Source organism: Xenopus tropicalis, chromosome 9 (genome assembly GCF_000004195.4).
Source record: "Xenopus tropicalis strain Nigerian chromosome 9, UCB_Xtro_10.0, whole genome shotgun sequence".
Classification (NCBI taxonomy): Eukaryota; Metazoa; Chordata; class Amphibia; order Anura; family Pipidae; genus Xenopus; species Xenopus tropicalis.
This window is the reverse complement of record NC_030685.2, coordinates 34914088-34932021: the sequence shown is the minus strand read 5'-3', so window position 1 is coordinate 34932021 and position 17934 is coordinate 34914088. Positions and strand designations below refer to the sequence as shown.

The 17934-nt window shown below is 37.5% G+C and overlaps 1 protein-coding gene across 1 annotated transcript in view; it reads left to right on the top strand.

The window, feature by feature from the left end:
- Positions 1-17934, top strand: part of cpped1 (calcineurin-like phosphoesterase domain containing 1) — a 41245-nt gene that overhangs the window by 11658 nt on the left and 11653 nt on the right. The window contains exon 3 of the mRNA NM_001016142.2: positions 17386-17808. Within this exon, the coding sequence (NP_001016142.1) occupies positions 17386-17808 (423 nt within the window). The remainder of the gene's footprint in view (positions 1-17385; positions 17809-17934) is intronic.

Sequence of the window (17934 nt, the reverse complement as noted above, 5' to 3'; positions counted from 1 at the left end):
AGTATCCACTGCCTGGGCCAACACAATGCTTCTGGGTGCAGGCAAGGTAGAGGCTTATGCCAGTGGAGAGACTGATTTTTGCACAGGCCGAGAGTCAGTGTACACACTAGGGGATCATTGATGATGATGATGATGATGATGCAAAGCAAGCTGCTGGGGGAAGTTTAGCACACAGACACTTGAGGTACTGAAATGCTTTAAAACATCTTTGAGGTGGCTAGGGCTCATATTGATACTTGCCAAATGCTGTGACTGTTTTAAATAATGGTTCTTTCTGAAAGTTTCATTTTTTTTAACCACTTGCAATTTTGGCCCATTTTGCTGCAAGCAATAACTGCTATCTTCTCAGAATAGTATAAACCGTTGAACAGAGCATCCCTTAAAGTGTCAGAATCCTAGGTTTAATGTCTAAAAAAGAAGTCTCCATTATAACTTTTTGAAGTCTAGTCAAAAAGTGACATCCTGTCAAGGGACCTGTGCAACTCTCCTGTAACCATTTACTTTACTTCTTTTATTATGTAATAGAATGTCTAATTATTTATTTTTCAAAGTTTTAACTATTTTTTCCTCTTCTGCCTATTTCAAGGTTTTAAATGGGGAGTCCCTGACCCCGGTAACAAAATTACTATTGCTTTGTGTTGCTGCAGCTTTATTGTTGCTGTTTATTACTGCGATTTGGACGCTAGCAACAAAAGAGCTGCTGAAATCTTAAACTGGAGAGCTGAATAACAAGTAAAGTTAAATAATTCAGACACCAAAAAAAAGACCAAAATCTTGCAGCATCAATCTTTACTGCCACTTTTTTCATTTGCTAGCACTGTTTTACGCATTGTATAAAACACATCTGTAGACTTGTCATAGAAAGCCTTGGTTATATAAATATGTAGCAGGTTTCTGGTCGTAGGCTTTTTGTGGTTACTTAAAGGGTCAACCGAACCCAGTAACTGTTGCATGGTTTAGAATATTTCTGTTCCAGCTCTTCATAGAGAGATGTAGCTCATATCCCAATCCATTGACCTTCTAAGCAAGTAGTTATATCCTCTGCCCATTCTGTAACTTAAAGTGGGGCATGGTGTATATAGTGAAGATTAATTGTAGAGAAAGTGGATGTTGGTGTTTGATTGCATTGAGTGGTCCAGCTGGTTTGATGAAAGACACATTCTGGCAAAAGACCAAAAAGATATTGGCATTGATGTTCAGAAGGATCAGTGCCATTAGCTGGCCTATTTTGTGTGACTTCCTTTAACTTCATAATTGCCTGCAGTTCTCTTAGAGTAAATTACCTAATTTAAAAAAAAAAAATATATATATACTGAAGAAATTAAATTTATATGGGAGGTGTGTCTGTGCTCCCAGCTAAGATCAGAATTCTAACTCTGGTATGCAGAGGATCTGAAAGTTTTTTGGGGATTTTTTTTTTTTTTGGATTTCTTCCTATATATCTTATCTTATTTGACATTTCTTTCTGTTTTGGCCTCTTCAGATCTGAACAGGTTTCGAAGAAATAGAGGAGATATTAAACAATGAACTAATTTTTTATCATTATAATATTCTCAGTAAGTTTAACATCGATGGGAGAAATCTCGGTTTAACAGTCACTTGAAGAACTGCTCAGCCCTAATGAGCTGTGCAATATTTAGAAACAAAGCCAGAGGAAGTGCAGCACATAGCTGCTTGTGCTAATGTTAAAATAGATTCCATGCAGGATTTCTCCACTTCGTTTGTAAATGTATTTTAAGACACAACTGGCAAAGGTAAAATTTTAACAAAAGTTGAGGGCATATATGATATACACATCGGGCAAATAGCTTCACATATAAGTTATTAATAAACACTTCTGTTCTATTTTACTGGCACTGGCAAAACTGCACCATATTACCATCAAGTGCCAGCATATCCAGCAGTCCTGTATAATGAACACAAAGCAGCGTAATATAAAAAACAAAACCATTAAAAACTATGCAACTCGCTTACATGAGTTCATAGTCCCTAAACTCTAAACTTTTTCTCATTTTTATTCACTATTGGTTACAGGTAGATACTAGGGATGCACCGAATCCAGGATTTGGTTCGGTATTCGGCCTTTTTCGGCAGGGTTCGGTCCTGGTCGAACAGAATCTAATATACTAATTAGGATTTAGAAGGGTTAATGTTACTGCAACATTTGAAAGGCTTAAATGTTGCGGCGACATTAAACCCTTCCAAATCCTAATTAGCATATGCTAATTAGGATTTGGTTCGGCATTCGTCTGAATCCCTAAACTGGACTCTGTGCATCCCTAGTAGATACACCCAGACATTTTGTTGTGCATATAGTAGATTTTGTACTACTTGCTTTGTATCTTGCAGTAAATGGGCTTTATGTTTTAAAGCTTGAAGCCAGTCAAAGGCTGCCCTGTGCTCATTATGTAATCTGATGCATATTTTCCTATCTGTGCATATTTTGAACTTTTGGTAGATGAAATGTTCCTGAAATGGATAACTTTACTCTGCTGGATGGAATAATTAAGATAAAATATGCCGTTTTTATTGTTTTATGCATGTCTGGTCTTCCATTCCCTAGCAAGTAGGTGTTTCTATAAAGAGATACTGTCCTGATTTTTATGGTGTAATTTTTAATTGTAAATGACACTGTTGCCATAGCAAGTAATTCACTCTACCATTAAAAATGTTATTCTTTAACCAACAATATTAATATTTTGTTTTGTTGTAATATTGGTGTATAGGCAGCCATCTTAGTGCCTTGTCGCTATGTCTGAGCTTTCAGAAGGAGCCAGTGCTACACATTAGAACTGCTTTCAGGTAATTGTTTCTCCTACTCCCATGTAACTGGAGGAGTCCCAAGCCAGACTTTCTTACTATTGAGTGCTATTCTGATATCTACTGGGAGCTGCTATCTTGCTACCTTCCCATTGTTCTGCTGCTGGGACAGGGGTGATATCACTCCAACTTGCAGCTCAGCAGTTAAGTCTGACTGGAGTTTATGAGAGTACAGATCACATGGCTGTAGCCTCTTTGGAAATGAAGAATATGGCTAGCCTCATGTGAAATTTCAAAACTAAATATACAAAAATCTGTGTTTTCAATGTAGGATTCTGCTGGAGAAGCTCTATTAACTGAAGCATTTTGAAAAAAACATGTTTTCCCATGACAGTATTCCTTTAATATTTATTGTTTGTATTTTTGAGCAGTCAGCCAAATGTCATTTAGAGAATTGTTGGACAGATTGGGTTATTCTTAGTTTTAAACGGTTTGGTTACTGTGTTGTAGAAGCTAAAGCACCCAAGGTTCAGGTAGAGAGAGCACATTTAGTTTTTTGTCTCTTAATGGTATTCTTAGTCCAATCCGGCCCACATGATTACTGTGTGAGGAGTTGGTTTTGTGATGTCACGTGAATGCATACCCAGTACAGGTATTGGACCTGTTATCCAGAATGCACAGAACCTGGGATTTTCTGAATAAGGGATCTTTCCATAATTGAGATCTCCATACATTAATAATAATAATAATCTGCTTAAAATAATTTAAACATTAAATAAACTCAATAGGGTTGTTTTGCCTCCAGTTAGAATTATGATCAAGTATCAATGTACTTTTGTATTTTTACTGGAAAAACCGTGAATTATTTGTTTAAATGGGAGATGGCCTTTCCCTAATTCAGAGCTCTCTGGATAACGGCTTTCTGGATAACTGATACCATACCTGTATACCTCTGCTTGCTTTTAGTGTACATTTTATTAGTAGTTCTAGTAAATTGCAAGGCTGAAATAGTGTGGCTCTTAAAAATCTGATGCTGGCAATTATAATTCTACAGCATGTGGAGAACTAGTAGTTAAATATTACTGGTAGATCCATGTACATTGCCTGGGCTACTAGGGTTAAATATATTTGTATCCACTTTTTTATTTTGAAGGAACTGGTTATAAAAACAAACAAGGTTGTGAGTCTAGTAAAGGTTAAAACCACTCATACATGTATAACAGCATTTATTTTTTCTGTATATTTCTTATATTACATTTTTAATGATAAACCTGCTTTTGTGCCTTTACCCTAAGTCATTTCATATAAAGTAGTATTATAATGCGTTTTTCCAGAATGCCATGGTTTATTTTATGGAAGGGCCACTATGCCTTACGTGCAAATTGAATAATTATTTTTTTTATGTTTTTTGTTTCTGTGAATATGTTACAAACCTAGCATGCAGTCTTGCATAAGCCATTTATTTTGGCAGTTATTTTACAGACAACCTGAGAACTGCATACTCTTATGGTTTCCCTTTGTTTTTATTTTTTAAAGGGGAACTTCACCAAAACACAATATATGCTTTTTGAAAACATAATATCAAGCAACATTGAGATATACATCAATTAAAAAAAATATGCAGCCTTTTTTATGATGTTTAATGTAATAATGGTTTGGAACAGTTACCTAAGCCTGACCCGCTGTTCTGATCTGGCAGACTACTTTGATACTGACATTAAATCAGTAGTCGACTGTCTTCAGCCTGCATCATCCATATCCCACAATTCCCTGCACATGTGATGTCAATGAGGAAAGAAACACACAGTGCATTGCATTGTGGGTTATATGGTTCCTGCATGCTGCCTGTCAGCTGTGGAGAAGTTGTTACAATTTGTAACCACAATGTTTTAGTCCCCCCTCCTCTGCAAGGATTTAAAATGACGCAGAAAGAGAACTGTTTTGCAGACGGATATCAGCATATAAACATGGTATTTATTCATACTTTTTGAAGGAACAGATTACAGTGACAGGTATCTTGAGGGGGTTCTGTGTTGTGTGGGGCTCTTTTGGTTCGGCAGCTGGAGTTCCCCTTTAAATCTTTTTACTGGTTTCTGAGATACAGTATTCTGCAGAGAGCCACTTGTACAACATTTTTCTGAAAATTAGGCCATTAGGCCAAAAATATCACTGCTGATAAATGCCTGTCAGTTAATAAATCATAATGCCTTGGCAAATATAATCACAGTAAGCAATTTGCTCTGGAGGGAATGAATTCTGCATAATTTAGAGCTGAAACACAGGAAATTTTAGGGGAAAATGGCAAAACTGATTGGGGACAGTTGGGTGCACACAATGATCATCTTAAATACTTGTTTTTTTTTAAATTTCATTAAGACTAAAAATGTTATAACAGTCTGCCACTACATGCTTTTGGTTGAATTCATGTTTTGCTAAGCCTTTAATGGTATACAGTCCTGATACTATAGAAATACAGAGTGCCTATTAATGCTCATGTAAGAATGTACTGTGCAGGTATAGAATCAGTTATCCGGAAACACATTATCTTGAACGCTGTGAATTATGGGAAAACCATCTCCCATAAACTCAACCAATACTAAGTTTTAAAAATGATTTCCTTATTCTCTGTAGTAATAAAACAGTACCTTGTACTTGATTCCAACTTAGATATAATTAATCCTTATTGGAGGCAAAACAATTTTATCGGGTTTTAATAATGTTTAAATGATTTTTTAAATTAGATTTTAGGTATGGTAATCCAAATGACAGAAATACCCCTTATCCGGAAAACACCAGGTCCCGTGCATTCTGGATAACAGGTCCCATACCTGTACTCTTTTTAAAGCACTTCTTTGTTATCATGTGTAATTACTCGGTTATGCAGCTTATGAAGAGAAGTGGTTTGTTAACCCAGTGCACAGCTTAGGGTCGGTGCCCTCATCAGAACATGGTAAACGTTGACTGACACAATGAATGTAATGCAAGCAGGGCTTAGACCTTTCATGTTTATTGAAAGTGTAGCAACGTTTCGGGAGCGTACCCCTTCGTAATGCCCATCAACTTTTTCTAGGTTTCCCAGTCTGGCCAGTCTTGGACACAAAAGGGTAATTTGTTATGCCATGATGGGGTATGACCTGTGTGAATCAGTGGCTATGTGTGCATTGGACACTCATGAAATGCTAGGCTCCTTTCCACAGTCTATGATATACTGGAGACACTTTGATAGTCTGTCAGGGCTAAGGTGCAGTGGAATGGGCCACTATGAAAAATATGCTGGGTCCACAAGTTCCTTGGGACACATAAAATTGTAAATTTATAATACTTAGTTCAACTTCCCATATTAGGGAAACAAATATTTGTGCTTTAGTGTTTAATGGGCATGTGGTGGGTATTGCCTGGTTCACTGTTGGCTGGTGAAAGGACAAGGAAAGTTGTGGGAGGGGTGTAAATCTATTACACCCAGTCAATACAGTTACTAACCTTGGACCCCTGGCCAGTGCTCCTCTTTACTGAAAAATACACCATCCTGGGGCTATTGGAACTTTTTCAATATGGCATCTGTTTTCAGTGGGTGTTTTGTGTGTTTCCCCACAGGCAGATAAGCAACCCAGTGTACTTTAAGCCTCAGAGTAATTGTCCCTCAAGACAGAGCAAGATTAGTTGCTCTATCTGAATGGCTTGTATTTTCTGCATTGCTTGGTAATAATTGCTGTCCAACTGTCTGGGCTTGTATGGCAGCTCAGTTCAGTTTTGACAGACCATCTTGTGATCCTGCTGGATTGCGGACAGTCCATCAGAGTTGAAAATTTCATCTACAGATATGCCATGGAGGCACAGCAAGCTGATGCATTTAACTGCAAAAAATTAGATGGTAGGCAAGCAGGATTTTAAGGGGAGAAAAGACAATTTTCCAAAGGGCAAATGTCCAGTTTATTAAAGGAGACATGTAGTATAAACATTGCCTCCATTATTGTAGACAATGATGAATAATATATGTGTCAGCTTTTACTCTGGGCTAAAAGTTATCATTTTCTTTAAAAACTGTTCCTTTATTGGAGATCCCTATATATCTGCTATGATTCCTGTCCATGTTTCAATTGAGGGGTGGGTGTGTTCTAATGGTCCCTGCCAAAAGCACAGTAGGAAGGAGAAAAGGACAGGCTTTTGTTCCAGGTCAGCCTAGTTGTTGAATAGTTTCTGTGCCACAGAGCACATGTGATGAGTGGCTCTTGGGAAAGAAGGCAGCAGGAAGTGGAACAGATGGAAGCGACTACTAGGGTTTTTGGAGACATTTCTGATAAACTTAAAACACCATAGTTTTATGCACATTCTTTTTATATTTAAAGGAGTATAATGCGCTGGCACATTCTTGTTTTTTTACACAATACAAAGCAAGACCTTTACTAGTCCTGTCCCTTACTAGGAATTTTAGCAAGGAAGTAAAACATTTCCAGTGTATATTTTTACCTTAATCACCCTTTCAGAGTCCCTTTTAGAAGTCTGCCATACTAATGTTTTTCTCTCAGTACAACACACTGCTGCATGCATAGAGACTTCCATTGGATCCCTTCTTTTGAATCAGGCTGCTTCTTGACCTGTAACACACTTTGTTCTTCCAGTGACTTTAACACTCTGCTCCCAGACTTTCTCCCAGTCTTTGTGGAACTCCAGTCACCAATCATCCTGTCTCTGCTACTTCTCAGCTCTAACAGCCCCTTGCTGAACATCTGAAGCACACAGAAAATCGGTAACACTTGCCATTTTAGCAAAGCCAAGTTTACATGACTAACCAGTCCTTTAAGCAGGTATATGTACCTTAAAGGGGAAGGAAAGGCTAAGTCACTTGGTGGTGCCAAAATGTTAGGCACCCCCAAGTGACTTTAATCGCTTAACACGTACCCCGGGCTTGTGCCCCTGTTAGGATAAAACAGCACCAGCCCAGGGTACATTCTTCTGCCGGCAAAATCTAATGCGCAAGCGCGCCAACGCGGAAAAAGGAAGCGCCCACTGTTACCCCGGGCTGGTGCTGTTTTCTCCTAACAGGGACACCAGTCCAGGGTACAAGTGATTAAAGTCACTTGGGGGTGCCTAACATTTTGGCACCTCCAAGTGACTTAGGCTTTTCTTCTCCTTTAAAATCTTTGCCTACATCTGAAACATCATACATGAAAAAAATTAGCTTTTATAATGGTAGGTGTGCAGGATTTTAAGCAGAGAAGGAAATGCCCAGTTTATTAAGACTTCAGGCAGGCCTACTGTTTTCAGAACAAATCAAACAAAATCCTTGACATTCTTGTGCTCTAAATCAACACCAGTAGCAATACCCTTACTAGTCCCACTAGCCTACTGGGAATTCTGTCAAAGAAGCCAAAACAAGTTAATATACCCTTTAGTAAAAATTATCATTTTTCTTAGCAGTTCTCTGCAGTGCTGCTCAATGCTGCCATTTTAAAATTCTGGTTACTTTATAGTGCTGGGGCACTAGGTCATTATGCATATCTGTGTCCAAACATGGCCACCCATACCAGGCACTTCCCAGTGTGGGGGCACAATAGCTCTCACAAGGGAGAGGGTTTGCAAAAAATACTTTTGTTTTACCCATCCGGAGTGTGGGCTCTGTTAGCCCATACCTCTGGTGTTTGAAAACAGTTTTTAAGTGACAAGTGCCCTTTAAAGCTTGTGGAAAGTTGAATTAGTATAATCGAAATTGGGACAGAATACCATTAATTGTCTGCCCTGGGATAGCAGCTATAAGTAGAATTTACTGGAAATGAAGGTGGGGGGAATAGTGATTCTTATTTCATATAGTTGCTATGGTTTTAAAACGCAGCTTCAATGTCAGATTTGTTTCATTGAATTGTTGCTGTAATCAATCAGATCTTTTGTTATTTAAAAAACAATCACTTTTTGGTGTCGATCGAGGTTAAGGTTTGTCAGGTTATAACCCTTGTTTGTATAGATGCTTATCAACCAAGAAGCTTCAGTGCCATATGCCAACAAACTGAACTGTAATGTACATAATAGGATTGTCTTGGTTCATTTAAGCTTATTAAGCACAATGTTTTAAAGATGGTATTACAAATGTAATAGACTACCACTTTGCTTACTTCTCTGACATTAAGGATAATGTACTTCTGTGACATTAAAGGATAACATTTCACTGGCTCCTGACTGTAAACAATTTTTAAAAGCACAAAGCGAGTCCTGTTTGTTTTTTTATGCCACTTGTTGTGTATTCTGGTAAATGTATGAATACCTTAATAATTATAAATGGGTGGGAGGAGCAAAACCTCTCTTTGTAGGTAATGTTTCAGATAAATGCCACTGTATTAGTTACATAATGTACATACAAGTATAGGATTGATTACAGGTTTGGGACCCTTTATCCAGAATGCTCGGGACCTGGGGTTTTCCGGATAAGGGGTCTTTCTGTAATTCGGATCTCCTACCTTACGTCTGCTAAAAAAAAAAATTAAACTTTAATAAGGATTAATTATATCTTAGTTGGGATCAAGTACAAGCTACTGTTTTATTATTACAGAGAAAAGGGAAACCATTTTTAAAAATTTGAATTACAGGTATGGGATCCCTTATCCGGAAACCCGTTATCCAGAAAGTTACGAATTACGGAAAGGCTCCCATAGACTACATTATAAGCAAATAATTAAAATTTTTAAAAATGATTCCTTTTTCCTCTGTAATAATAAAACAGTACCTTGTACTTGATCCCAACTAAGATATAATTAATCCTTATTGGAGGCGAAACAAACTTATTGGGTTTATTCAATATTTAAATGATTTGTAACAAACTTATGGAGATCCAAATTACAGGAAGACCCCTTATCTGGAAAACCCCAGGTCCCGAGCATTCTGGATAACAGGTCCCATACCTGTATTTGATTAAAATGGAGTCTATGGGAGATGGCCTTTCCGTTATTTAGAACTTTCTGCATAATGGGTGTCCAGGTAAGGGGTCCAATTCCTGTACTCAAAAGGGAACAGAGAGGTTTTTAAGGCTTCTAAAACATAAATCCATAAGTTTACAACTCAGAGAAGTACACTGTAGAGCACCAATGTACATTATAGGCAGTAGTGGCTGAAGTTTGATATAGTAGCGTTATTGCACTCAACAGACATTCCTTGCATAATGCATATAACTTTGAATTGGAAAAGCATGTATGATAAATTAAATATAATCACATTCTTTAAAATGTAAATGTATATTTAAAATTAAAAATGGGTCTATACCGATCTATGTATGTGTTTCTCTGCTAATAATCCTAACATGCTGTATAATAATGGTGTGACAGCCTCTCGATAGATTTGTAGTATGTCAGGGAATTCCAGGTTTTTCTTTTGCTCAATGCAGGTTTTAACCAACCCATGCCAATGCATTTGAGAATGTCATATTAATGCTGAGCATTTCCTTGTCTTGGCATTTAACAGAGTTTCACTTACATGTACAATGTTTAAAACACTTACAGTACCACATCACACCTTCCCTATGCATTTCAGCCACCTTCTATGCAAACATATGTTGATAATAAGTTTTTAAATATTATTATTCAATGGGCTTAAATTTTGCATAATATGACAATGAAATCTTTCTTCTTCTTCTTTGGTATGCAGTAGCCAGAGAGGAATTAAGGTGAAGTTGTCACATTCAAACAGAAACCTGTCTTACTCGCACAGGTTCATAATAAGAAATATGAAGGATTGTTATCAAGCATGACATCTCATTAAAATCTCTGCATAGCCTTGGGTGGTTGAACTGTTACACTTTAATCGGATATTGTGTGACAACTTGGATTCTGAAGGATGTACCTCAGTAGAGCAAATCAACAAATCCATACATCTGACTAAAAGAAAAATCAATCTTTTGTCTCTGCAGCATTTAGCATACATCTGAAATCCTTGGCATATATATTTATGTACATATATTACATTGAACACACAGCTAGAAGATGCAGTCCTCTTTGGACTCTTATTACTGTTTTTCACTTGGTTATGGTTCCTAAAATTAGCACTATTAGTTATCTTCAAACCTTGCTTTTTTATTGATTTCACTTTTTGCATTGTAACACTACAATCTATAATGGGACAAACTACATAAAACATTTCACTTTGTGGCATTCTGCTTTGAAATCTGGATTAATGAAGGTCATCTCTGATCATTGAACAAATTGTGGTGAAATCATAGACCAGGTTCTTGTGCCTTTGTTCTTCTAAAGATCAGCACATTTTAGAGCATACGGTACTCTAGTTGCATTGATTAATGAAAGGCTGACTTTCCTGGTGTTCCTTGTATAGGAGGATCAGAGTGAGGTGTTTAAGACCTTAACAAGATTACTTAGAAAAGTAACCAAGAGAAGAAAGTAAGTAAGGCAGATATCTAAATAGTTTTAAACTATGGTCTCAGAGTTCTCAAAGTACCACTAATGACTAATTCCCTATGCACTTTTATAAGTCCTAATAGAAGGGATTGAAAACACTATATTGAGATGTGTTATACAAAAGTAAGCTCTTAACTTTAAAATGATATACAGGTATGTGATCTGTTATCTGGAAACCCATTATCCAGAAAGTTCTGAATTACGGAATGGCTGTCTCCCATAGACTCCATTATAAGCAAATAATTATAATTTTTGAAAATGATTTGCTTTTTCTCTGTAATAATAAAACAGTACCTTGTACTTGATCCCAACTAAGATATAAATAATCCTTATTGCGGGCAAAACAATCCTATTGGGTTTATTCATCATTTAAATTATTTTTAGCAGACTTAAGATCACAATTATGGAAAGGTCCCGAGCATTCTGGATAACAGGTCCCATACCTGTACTCAGAACATTAGTTCATTAATAACAGTAGGATACAAATTATAGTTTTTTGAATGAACGTTATATTTGGTGCAGGCCTTGGAATTTTGGAGAACAAAAGTAATATGTAAATGTATGATACATTCAGGTTTTTCCTAAATTTTATTGGGAAAAAAAACATTTTCAATTAAACACAATAAATTCACTTGCATTAATTTGCGTCAAAAGAAGTCAATTGCAATAAAAATTACATTGTTGCATTTATTTTTTACAAATTTGAAATTTTATCCACCATCTAGCCACGGATGCGGTCTTCTCCCAGTTATTCTACGCAGAACCCTAATGTGATAGGCTTTGGTGAGCCAGAGTGATCTTAGCAAGGTTTCCAGAGGGAAATGAATGATTGTAGCCATGTAGTTAATATGTTTAGTTGTGTGCAGTCTCCTGCAGTGAATCTGGATTTATGTGCCAATGGTTTTGCCTTCAGTGTGCACAGTTAATTTGGCTGCAACCCACTGGAATTACCGGTTGGTCAAGGCTGGCTTTGATTTCATGGTTCTCTTCCTTCCATCAGAGCAAATGATACTCACAGCAAGGTTCTAAGGACAGTGTACAGTATAAACAAAGGTCCCTCAGTTTTACATTCTTTTGAGCTCTTTAACCTTTCCTTATTGCAGGCTGCATTTTGCTTTATTTTTAGCAATTGTTCTGTACTTTAAAACATTCAACTAGCAACTCATTAAAAACAGATTAATTTTTTATTTATAGGATAAATATTGCTTCACATAAAACCATTAGTTTTCAAAATGATTTAAAACCTGTAATTATAGAAAAAAATCAACAGATTAGTTTCCCAAATAGAAACAACAAATTGAAGTGCCAAGATAGTGGGAAGCTATATTTTTCACTTATATTGGATTCTTATAAACTTTTGTTAATAAAATAAAATTAGTTAAGGGAACTTTATTGCTACACAGGAAAATGTCTGTCACACTTTTTATATGGGGGTTGGGACTTGTTTCATCAAAACATGGTCCAATTAAAAATGCTGCAACTGTTTGTAGTAAAGGGGCTGATTTGTAGGTCTTGTCTGTATACTAAGTAATATAATATGAAAGGGTCAGTAACCTTCCTGTTTCCAACATTAGTTCAATAAAGACTGTTTGTGCTGAACATAATTAAAACAATAAGCAACAAATGCAACATATCACATTATAATACAGTAGATGAAGTTACTGTCACTGTCACTAAAAAGGCATTTAACTTTTTTTTTTTTAAACTATCTGGTCCTTCTACCAGTAAAACTGTTTTAGGAAATGAATTCAGCAACTTAAAAGCTTTCTCTCTTAAAAAAAAAAAAAAGTCCCTTTTGCATCTTAAGATGAAACCTCTTGTCTTCTAACCTGAATGAACACCTTTGCGTCTGCTGGAAAGATCTACTGCTGAATAAATTATCAGTGGTTCTTGCACAATGTAAACATTCCCAATTTGGCAAACCTTTTCTCATAATTGAGACCAATTTGTTTGATACAGTCTGTGCTTTATAAAGCCATGCTTTAAATGCCATTCTTTAGAACATACTCTTGAATGTGATCCCTTAAAAAAACCTTCAACAAATTTGACCACAGCAGATGCCAAACTTACAGACTAATAAATACCACATGAATATTGTTATTGCACCAGCTTTCTTCCAATCTATTGGTTCCATACCATACCAGACTTTACATATGACGGTCCTGTGAACAAGTAACATTAAAACTCCAGGGCTTCATACCCTGAGAAAAAATGATATTTATAGTAATCTTTTAACAGTTGACATAACTAAAATTTAGATATAGTGCCCTTTCTTACCAACCAATGAAGAAAGACTTCCAGTCATAAGCAAAAACTTTTTAAAAGGAAGAGAAACATGTCATTGAGCACACCTCCACACCAAAAAGGGTTTATCCCATCAATTTAGGTGTTATTGGTCCTTTACCTCTGACACCTCAATTGTGTGTATGTGGCAGGAGCTGTGTGGAATCAAACTCTGAAGTGAGAACTGAACAGCTCCTGCATTTGCCTTCTGAGCCACTTGGAACTGCACAGTATTTCTAATCTGCATTCAATATCTGTTCCTGCTAATCATTTACCTACCTTGTTAACAACAGGTTTTAATGAATATGCTATTATGGGTCTTTATAAGCTTGCTCCTTGAAACACACAGTTGTTCATCAGAGCTCCTAAGCCTGATCTAGCCTGTGATTCCTGGTTCCTGTGTTTCCTGTCTGGTTCCTTGCTCCTGTTCCAAGCTGGTACCTGTCTTCTGTGGGTTCCCTGGTTTGACCTTCAGCCTGTTTCTCGACCTTGCTTGCCTGCCACTAACCTCAGCCTGCCTTACAAACTTTGCCAGTCTTTTAGTAGCCCTGACCTTCCAGGCAGTTACTGGACTCTGCTACCATTACCCTCACCAAAGGCCTGTATTTGGACTTTAGTTTTCAGTCTGCACCTTTGTTACCTCCCTTATTTTGCTTATTAAATATTTTCTTTCACCTTACTATGGCTTCCCCTCATCATCCAGCCATTAATGGGTGTTTCCTGGGTTACTTAGCCTCCTACCTGCTGGTCACTCACCAGTGGCCAGTCCTGACAATATGAGAAATAAACTGATTAAGCATATTTGCTTTTTCAGTGTACGCTGTAACCAAAATATCTCCATATATCCACACACTATTAATATATTTAATATTAATATACTTTGAAATTACTCTTTACACTTAAATCAAGCTGTTCCATATGTTCTATTGTGCCTTCTTGATTGCTACTTAACTGCACTTTTTGTAGTATTTATAGGTCCTAAAAGAAATCCATCCCCTTTGACTTTTTAAATGCTTTTGCATTCTACTTTCTGTTTTTTGGGAGCAAAAAACAAAACAAATCAGCAGTTGGCTGAGAAACCCTCTGTTTAAAGACCTACTCTTTATCTCAGTGTGTTGCAAAAGCTTCAACTGGTATAAACGAGAGAAGAGCTTCTCTGTGGACTTCTGATTAAAGCAATGTTGATAAAGGGGCTATACTGCCCCTTTAAAATGATCTGCAGGTTCTTATAACACCATTGCAGTCATTTTGTCAATATTAAGAGAGTTAATTAAGTCTGTAAAAGATTTTTTGCTTTTCATATACAGTTTTTGGTTATGTCAGCACTAGCATCGCCATCAACTAATTAGAAAAACTCCTTATTTATTAGTGAAAAGCAGCTTTGTTTCCCAAGACTGTTATTTGCAGAAGTTTTTTTAAACCTGTTACCAACTATAAAAGTATAAAATCACTACATTTCAGTGGGAGAGGAGTGATAGATGAAGCAATACTTTTTCCAAGAGCATGTGTTGTTTGGAGATGAAGATCTGTTTAAATAAAGCGTAAAGTTTTTTTTCACATTGGAAGGTGAGGTGATAATGTTCACATACAGCAAGCTAAATGGACACCCGTGTATTTTAAAGTTAGAAAGATACTTTAGAAAACCTAGTTTAATAACATATAAACCATAGAGCCATAGATAAGCTGCTGATATATGATGGGATTTGAGCAGTTTTCTTGGTTGCAGTATAATTTTTTTTCACACCGTTACCTTCCTTAGCTTCTGTCTCATACCGACTGCAATGAATAATGCGGGACATTATATTGTCTTTTTTTATGTTTTGAGTACTCTTTTTCTACATGCTATGAATTTTTTAATAATTTCCCAAACTTGTATTTTAAGTTGCATGACTGAATTTAACCAGTTTTAGGTCACAGTCACATGTGGCGTACTATGTTTTCTAAAGCATCTTTCTAATGTTAAAATACAGGGGTGTCCATTTAGCTTCCTGTATGCAAAAAATATGTTTAAGCCTTTTTTAACCAGCCCTTCGTCTCAAAACAACACGTGCTCTTGGAAAAAATGGAGCTCATTAACAGGCACAGCATGAGTCTTAGTGCATCTACACTCAGGCCGACTCTGTGCCTGTCCGTGGAGCTACACAGAGCTATGGATTAAAGCAGATTAGGTTCTCTCCTCCTGCCTAAAAAAAAGCAGATGGAGAGAATTGGACAGTATATCACGTGTGACTGTGGCCTAAGGGCAGTTGCCTGTGAGCAAAGTACTACAATCCCTAGTGCCATAAGCAGAGTATTTCCCATTGAAGTGAAAGGTAAGCAGCTGCTACAGGATGAGAGTGTATTTAACTTTGGTTCTCTCTTAGAAATGACTGCAGCTAAAACCCCTTGTGCCATTACCTTAAGGCAGGCATGTTTAATGTGCTAAGTGCTGTAGAGCACTGCTGTCCAATTTCTGGAATCTTCCTGCTTGGCCTACGTGGTGGAGGGCCAATAATGGAAGTCACTTTTTTTAAAAAAAACACACTCACTTCAAACCACACCCATATTATAACAAGAACTTTTAAGACCATACCCACATTAATGGTGGTAGTACACCAAAATGTGAAAAAAGTTTATAATGTCATATTAAGACATACCCATCAATCCATATGCCTCCTCCTCCCCTGTGAATAGCAGAGCAATATACAGTAATTACGCACCTTACAAACCCCTAACAACTATTTCTAAATGCTAAATTACCTCCCACAGGCTGCATAAGGCAGGTAAATATGGCACACACAAGTAGCATAGTGCAGGCAGAGTACAGCGCACATAGGCAAGGTAGAGCAGGGCAGGCAGAGTACAGCACACAAAGTCAGCATAGGACAGGCAGAGTATGACACGCTCAGGCAGGTTAGAGCAGAGCAGCCAGAGTTTGGCACACACACAGGCAGGATAAAGCAGGGCAGCCGGAGTATAGCACACACAGGCAGGCAGAGTATGGCACAGAGAGGCAGGGCAGCCAGAGTATGGCACACACAGGCAGGATAAAGCAGGGCAGCCGGAGTATAGCACACACAGGCAGGCAGAGTATGGCACAGAGCGGCAGGGTAGAGCAGGGCAGCCGGAGTATAGCACACACAGGCAGGCAGAGTATGGCACAGAGAGGCAGGGTAGAGCAGGGCAGCCAGAGTATGGCACACACAGGCAGAGTAGAACAGGGAAGGAGACAGGGAAACCTAACATGACAATGCAAGTAACTGATCATGACCACTCCAGCGTGAAAAAGGTTTTACTCTATTATGTGATACTATGTCGCTGCTGCTTCTGCTGTCTGAGGTGTAACCAGTTAAGCAATGTGGGAACCAACAGTCTGAGTTTGACGTCTTACAGGAGTGAACAGTGCAGGAGTTTACAGCCTGAATCCGAGGAATGTGGGGGGGGGGCAGTTAATCTCAGTACTGAAACCATTTAAAGGGGTTGTTCACCTTTAAATTTACTTTTAATATCTTATAGAATATCCTATCCCTGTTTTTGCAGCATCCACTTTTCAGTCTCTTGGTTTACATAGAGGGTGTAAACATGCACCAAGTTCCAAGGGACTTAATTGCTATGGTGTAATCAATATTATGGTGCCTGAATGCTTCAGGTTTTCATGGTGCTATGATATGGTGGTGATTGTATGTAAGCTTGACAATCTGTTGGCCCTTCAGTTAACATATTTGGCAGAAGGTGTCAAGGTTATAGATCTTCTGTAATCTTTGTAGAGTTGATTATATACCTTTTAAATGAAAGTGAATTGTTTAGTTGTATTGGAAGTGAAACCTGTATTCTCTGTATCTTAGTCATTTCGACTGACCCACCTGTATTGGTTGATGGTAAATGTAATGCCTGGCCTAAAGAGTGTAGACTAATTACTGAAGAACATTTACAATTTTCCTAATTGTCCTCTTTTACATTTCTTTTCTAGGAATAGAATGGAAAGAAGAACAAGAAAAAGATCTGAAAAATGTCCTTCAGAAAACTCACCAAGAAATTCCACTGGTGTTTGTCAGTGGTAATCATGACATAGGCAATGCACCAACCCCTGAAACAATACAGGCATACTGTGACAGTTGGGGAGATGACTACTTCTCTTTCTGGGTTGGCGGCGTTTTCTTTCTTGTTCTCAACTCTCAGCTGTTCTTTGATGCATCCAAATGCCCGGAACTAAAAGACAACCATGACCGTTGGCTTGCTGCTCAACTAGCCATAGCTGAGGAGCGGAAATGTAAACATGCAATAGTGTTTCAACACATCCCTCTGTTCCTCCAGAAAGCAGATGAAGATAATGACTATTTCAACATTGAAAAGTCTCTCCGACAGGAAATATTACAAATGTTTCTTAAAGCAGGTACAGTAGTAAATAGGTAGAGGTAACTCCTAATAATGTATGTGTTTATATTTGTAAAGTGTTATTGGTGTTGGGTCTGCACTGTCATGTTTATACCTGATAAGTATGACATGGCTATAATTTATA